The sequence below is a fragment of the Parambassis ranga genome, chromosome 2 (genome assembly GCF_900634625.1).
Source record: "Parambassis ranga chromosome 2, fParRan2.1, whole genome shotgun sequence".
Taxonomy (NCBI): domain Eukaryota; kingdom Metazoa; phylum Chordata; class Actinopteri; family Ambassidae; genus Parambassis; species Parambassis ranga.
This window is the reverse complement of record NC_041023.1, coordinates 35741694-35748547: the sequence shown is the minus strand read 5'-3', so window position 1 is coordinate 35748547 and position 6854 is coordinate 35741694. Positions and strand designations below refer to the sequence as shown.

Below are 6854 nucleotides of genomic sequence, written 5' to 3'. Positions count from 1 at the left end.
AAGTATGCGAGGCGTGAAAAGTTTTGCAGGAGGGTCACAAATCGCCAAAAATTAACAGAAATTTCAAAATGGCGGACTTCCTGTTGGGTTTGGAGGGGGGGTCCAAGAGACTTTTTTGTGCATCTTGGGGTGATACACATGTGTACCAATTTTCATGACCCTACTCAAAACAGGCCAGGGGGGCAGGCAGAAAAACCTATGAAAACAACATTTTGTGTAGCCAGTAGGTGGCGCTCTGTCAAAGCCTCAATATTGTTGTATAGATGTGTTTAGGGTCAGACTCTGATCATACATGTGACATTTCGTACAGATCGGACAGAAAACGAAGAAGTTATAGAGACTTTCTGTGTCCTCAGAAATGGTCAAACTTTGAGGCCACGCCCCGGCCACACCGTCAGACTTTTGTAAGAGTTTTGGAATGCGTCTATTCCCTATGGTGTCCTGAGTGGACACGGCGAATTTCAGCTCAATCCGTTGAAGTATGCGAGGCGTGAAAAGTTTGGCAGCAGGGTCACACATCGCCAAAAATGGCCACAAACCTTCAAATGGCGGACTTCCTGTTGGGTTTGGAGGGGGGGTCCAAGAGACTTTTTTGTGCGTCTTGAGGTGATACATATGTGTGCCAATTTTCATAATCCTGTGTCAAACCGGCCAGAGGGGCTACGCGTTGGGGGCGCTATAGAGCCATTTTTATATGTGCATTTCAAAAGTCAGCAAATTTCAAAATTTTTCGGGCGAATGAATTTTTCTACCAAGTTTGGTGAGTTTTTGGGCATGTTAAGGCCTCCAAAAATGCGATCTCGGAGGGGGAAAAAAAAAAAAAAAAAAAAAAAAAAAAAAAAAAAAAAAAAAAAATAATCCTAAGGGTTTCAATAGGGCTCTTGCACCATTCGGTGCTCGGGCCCTAAAAATAATAATCCTAAGGGTTTCAATAGGGCTCTTGCACCATTCGGTGCTCGGGCCCTAAAAATAATAATCCTAAGGGTTTCAATAGGGCTCTTGCACCATTCGGTGCTCGGGCCCTAAAAATAATAATCCTAAGGGTTTCAATAGGGCTCTTGCACCATTCGGTGCTCGGGCCCTAAAAATGAAAAATAATAATCCTAAGGGTTTCAATAGGGCTCTTGCACCATTCGGTGCTCGGGCCCTAAATAAATGGAAATTTGTTTACAATAGCATTTGTTCACCTTTCTTCTTACTTCTTCTTCTTGTCTTACACACCTACATCACAGAGAAAAGAACATATGTTTACTGACTTTTTAAATCAGATTGGATTGATTTCCATGTTATTTGACACACTATCCTGAAGGACACACACCAAGTTTTGCAAGTTATGGGGCGGAGATCATTAGAATATTAGAAAACGCCGTAAGGCGTTATGAGTGGCCGTTTGGAAAACGCTGTACGGCGTACGACGTTAAACTGTGAAAACGCCATACGCCGTATGACGTAAAAAACGCCGTTTACAGTATGGCGGAAATGTGATATGAATGGCTTGCCATAGTAAAGTACCTTTAAGCACCTTCGTCTGAATGTCACTCACTGATTCACTTCACCTGCTTTCACTACAGGCTCTTTAAAACCAGCGTACTGCGTCCATTAAAAATAACTATCATGTTCTATCAAGGTTCTACAAAGACAGAATGATTCATTATTTCCTCTGATTAAAATCAGCCTTGATTCAGGAGGTGAACATGTAGTGACTGCGTTTCACCTTGAGGGGGCAGAGCGGCTTCAAGTATTCAGTCATTTACCTCATTATCAAATTATCAAAAAACAGGTTAAAACAGCGTTTTAAATTATTTCATATTCTTTCACCTGTTTATCACATTTTTCTGAAAATCAATCGAACAGAATCTGGACACTCACCGCTCGTCAGCTCGTGTCCGAAAACCGGCGGCTCCTTCGTGGTGGAACAGTTCCAGCGCTCGTGCCTGAACTGGCTCTGACACGCGGCCACGGCCAGCCGCGCGCCGTCCTGGATGCTGGGCAGCAGGAAGGGCTTCCTCCGACATAGCTCGCGCTGTCTGGGACTCAGGGGCAGGTTGACGCAGCCGAGCTTCTCCAGCATCCCCGCCGAGGTCACACCCAGCCACCTGCGGACAACAGCGGCTCTGAGTGCGCGCTGGACCAGACTCCACTGAAAGGGACTCCGTTCGTTCCCGCCACTGACTGGAACCAGAAACGGTCCAAAGACTGTCCGCTCAGTCTGAGACTGTAGACCATATGTTCTCAGTGTGCGGCCCGCGGGCCAATGGCGGCCCGCAGAAAATTGTTTTGGCGGCCCGCAATGAATTATGTGAATTTAAGTTATGATATGAATTTTAAATGACCTAAAATGTCCGGAACTCAGCGCGGTAGTAAATTGTTTCACAGGGGACGTTTTTAACTGTTGCACCGCTGCTCACGCATGGAGCAGAGCACAGGTATTAGTGGAGTTGTCGGTGAGAATGTACAGGGGACGTTCTGAAGCAGGAACGTGTGTAAAACTCCTTACACGGCTCTCAGCGCACATCGCGCACACACAAACAGGTTTTGGAGACCTTTGGAGACGCTAAACGGCAGCAGAAGCAGCGGTTAAAAGAGGTGAACAAACATGTTTGACAGGAGCAGGGCGATGTTGCTACTGTTTGGTATTTCACGGCTTTGCCTGTTTACCCAAATATCTCCGCTTCATACATGTTCACCTGAACTGCTGCTTCTGCCGATGATTAGCAGCGAAACAGCATCAAAACCTGTATGTGTCTGGCGCTGCGTGCGCTCCGTATGAGGAGTTCTGCACTCGTTTCTCATGAAGTATGAAAAGTCCGGTCCAAACGGATCTTGCTCTTATTTCGGCCACCTCAGGAACACGAACAGATTTCTCTGTCCTCGTGGAGTATTTAACAAGCTTCTGTCACGTCACTCCGCCTCCTTCATCTAGTCTGCCTTCACTCGAAGCCACGCGTGAAGCTTAGTATAATTTAACTACCCCCCTCCCCAATTATTTATAATTATTTTTAAAACAAAAAAAATGAGCGTTCTTTAATCGTAATTGTGGAAAAACCCTCAAGTAATCACGATACTACTGGATATTAAGTAATAACCCACAGCCCTGCTGTATTACATGTAATACTAATGTGGATTTTTTTTTGTACAATTCTCATGACCTGGAACAGGGCAATGCAGTTAACACGTCATGCATGAGGGGAGAAAATACTGTCAAATACTGGAAACCGTTATAATAATATAAAAATACCGTGATCTAGAATTTTGGTCATACCGCCCAGCTCTAATCCCCAGGGATTTTTTTGTGCATAACAATGTTTCCCCATATGTGTTTATTGCACATTACTGGATACAGACCAACAAATGTAAACTGAAGAGATGCAACTGGGTCATTAAATTTAATACACGTGTATTTTTTTTCTTTTTTCTTTTTTTTTATTGGCGGCCCTCAGTCCAGTGTCGGGTTCATAAATTGGCCCTCAGATATCAAAATTTGAGAACCCCTGCTGTAGACGGACGAGTCTGGTCCTGGGTTTAACGGACCGCTCTGACACTAGCTTTATTGGATTTCTGTGGCAAGCCAAGAGTGACATAATAGCGCCACTTCCTAACGCGTCTGTCTTAAAAAACGCCGTGTTGTTCGTCTTTACGGCGCTTTTTACGCCGCAATAAATGGCAATTCCGATTAAAGCGCCGTAAATACTCGTAAAATGCGCCGTTCTTTGCGCCGTGGTAAAGCTCTTAAAAAGGGCGTTTTTACGCCACTTTGACTGCAGGAAACAGCGTAAAAAGCGGCGTTTTTATTGTATGATAATGATCCCCTCCATTGGTTTTTCTCAGCCACTGAATTTGAACTGCTTGTGGCCAATTGCAGATCAAGACAAGCAGACCAAATCGGTTCAGCACAGATTCGTGGCGAACTAAGATACCTGTGTATTGTGTTCACCATTTTCACCCTTTCTTAGGATTTTCAATCGATTGGTCTGTACAGTGTAGTGGTTAAGGTGATGGACTGCGGATATTTCGTCTCTGTCATGCGCCGGTTTTATGATTATTTTGTCCACCCTGAGGGTCATATGGGCCAAAGATGCAACTCCACATAGTTAGATTGCAATAATAGATGATAACACAGAAATCTACATGCAAGATGTTTTGGCACATAAACGCTGACAGGGGCCTTTATTTTGAAATAGCCAAATGCACAAACCGGAAGTGTCATACAAATGTATGTAACTGGATTATAATGAGTGCGCCGGTGTTGAGGCGGTCACCGGTGTGTAAATCAGTCAGACAATAACTCACAGTGGACATATGCATTTATTGAGGAGCAGACAGACACGACATGCCAATTGGTGACCAGAATAATATATGTGGGTAAAATATTACTGTATAGGGGTCGGCACCTTCAGCATTAAACGAGCCATTTGGGCCGGTTTCCCACTGAATAGAGCACATCGGAGCCACAAACCCCTAACTAACCTATTTGACCTCTAAATTGCCGGTAATACTAATCTATAGATAGATAGATAGATAATATTTATCTGAACTAAATGCCAGTTTATATGTTTTTTTGTGTGCCGGCATTAATTTCCTCCATGCCGTGGGCTACAGTAGTCAATCTAAATATGAAACACGTTAGTTCAGGGTCCGATATAAAAATATGTAGGTCTATTTTCAGAATAACAGCTTGTTTAATTATTTCTTTCGACTGGTTAATGTGATTTCTGCTCTTGAACTTCACTGCACAGCATATCGTATCCATTTCAGGGCTGTAAAACATCACTTTGATTTTCACGAAGGATTGAGCTCTCATCTGGCTCGAGCGGTGTTTTGTTTTTTCATGTAGTTCATGATGGAGAGAAACACATTTGTATTGGAAAGGAGCCGCATGAGCCTCTTTCATCCCTATGTTGTGGCTCCCCGGCAGCAAAAAAATAAATAATAATAATGTGAATAAATAATGGATGTTTATTTTATTCATTTAGTTTTTTCATAGTAATAGCCTAGTTATTTCTTTGGAGATGAACTTCGCGTCCTGTGCCCAGCACCTGTGACACCGGAGAAACTCGTGTTCGATAACCTACATGGAATGACATTCCTCACACTTATATGAACATGGAAAAGCATGCATTTGGACTCCTGTCGATCTTTGGATCGTCATACTTGTGCGAGCTGGTTTTTTCCATCATGAACTACATTAAAAGTATACCGCTCGAGCCAGATGAGAGCGAAATCCTTCGTGAAAATCATTATTTATTTATTTATTTATTATAATTATTATAGAATTTTGAAGGTTCTCATGGGATTCGAACCTCAAAACCAAACTAAGAAATACCCGCAGTTCATCACTTTAACCACTACACTATCCAGACCAATCGATTGAAAATCTTAAGAAAAGGGTGAACTACACAGGTTACTTAGTTTGCCACTAATCTGTGCTGAACTGATTTGGTCTGCTTGTCTTGATCAGCAATCGGCCACAAGCAGTTCAAATTCCGTGGCTAAGAAAAAACCAAGGGGATCATTGTCATAGAATAAAAACGCCGCTTTTTACGCCGTTTCCTGCAGTCAAAGCGGCGTTGCCATTTATTGTGGCGTAAAAAGCGCCATAATGAAAAAGAAAACGGCGTTTTTTAAGACAGACGCGTTAGGAAGTGGCGCTATTGTGTCACTCTTGGCTTGCCATAATTTTCTAAATCAAGAGCGTGAACGCAGTGCGCGTGCGGCCACTTTGGCGCAGGCCTCGTGGACAAAGAAACTTTTCTGTTGTTCTCATAAAGTTCAGATTTCAGCTGCTCTGCTGTCTGAGCATGTGCGCCGAATTAAGAAACTGGATTACATTAGTGTGTGTGTGAGAGAGAGAGTTTGTTTAAGAGAGTGAGTGAAAGAGAGTGTGTGTGTGAGAGAGAGAGAGAGTGGGAGGGAGTTGATGTGGGAGAGAGTGAGTGAGTATGTGAGTGTGTGAGAGAGAGAGAGAGAGAGAGCGAGAAGGAGTGTGTGTGTGAGAGAGAGAGAGTTGGTGTGAGAGAGTGAGAGTGTGTGTGTGAGAGAGAGAGTTGGTGTGAGAGAGTGAGTGAGTATGTGAGTGTGTGTGTTCTTTATGAAGTCATTGAGTCCATCTTCATGGGCTTGAACTTTGGCTTAGCCAACTGAGCTTGGTGTTACCGGACCTGCGCACGCGCACACTCACACGCCTGGTTTCAGGTACAGACGTTAGAACAGGTTTAAAACTTAAACGATGTTTGTCAGTTCTTATTGGCTCGCTGCGTACCCGCGCGCCTCAGTGCAGCCACAAGGGCGCATGCAACTTACTTCCATAAACCAGAATTTAAGGTCTGAGGCGCTGTGTGTGTGTGTCATACTCACATCCAGCTGGCTCTGCAGCACAGCGGACACACGGAGACCAGCAGCAGAGTCAGAGCGCACATGTGACGGACTCCACAGCTCCGGCCCTCCATCCCTCTTCATAGAAGTGACCCGCCGCCTTGTACTCTCAGTCCGGCCATCAGATGACCAGGAGTCTCCGTCTCATTCTGGAATCCGGACCCGGAGCACGGTCGGTAAACCCGGTGTTTGTGATCCTCGCTGTGCTCCGCCTGGAAACTAATGCCTCTACTCTGCGGGAGCAGAAGCTGGAGCCCGGACCAGTACAAATCCCGGACGATCCTCATTGGACCAACTCAGGACCAACTCATCAGATGACGTCAGAGCTAAAATGTAGTTGGTCGGCTCGACTCGGCTGGATCAGAGACATTAGTATGAATATGTGGTTTGACACAGAACGAGCTGTGGTGGTTCACTGAATCACACCAGGATGATCAGACTGAACCCATTCAGATGTCCTGTTACTAATCAATCACCAAACC

At 44.5% G+C, this 6854-nt stretch overlaps 1 protein-coding gene across 1 annotated transcript; it reads right to left on the bottom strand.

Moving 5' to 3' along the window:
- Positions 1-1213: 1213 nt before the first annotated feature.
- On the bottom strand, positions 1214-6840 carry LOC114444611 (protein Wnt-16-like). Its single transcript, XM_028419336.1, has 3 exons — positions 6355-6840; positions 1870-2096; positions 1214-1221 (listed from the first exon to the last, which is right to left on the bottom strand). The coding sequence occupies exons 1-3, from the start codon at positions 6444-6446 to the stop codon at positions 1214-1216; spliced, it is 327 nt and encodes a 108-aa protein (XP_028275137.1). The 5' UTR covers positions 6447-6840.
- Positions 6841-6854: the final 14 nt, after the last annotated feature.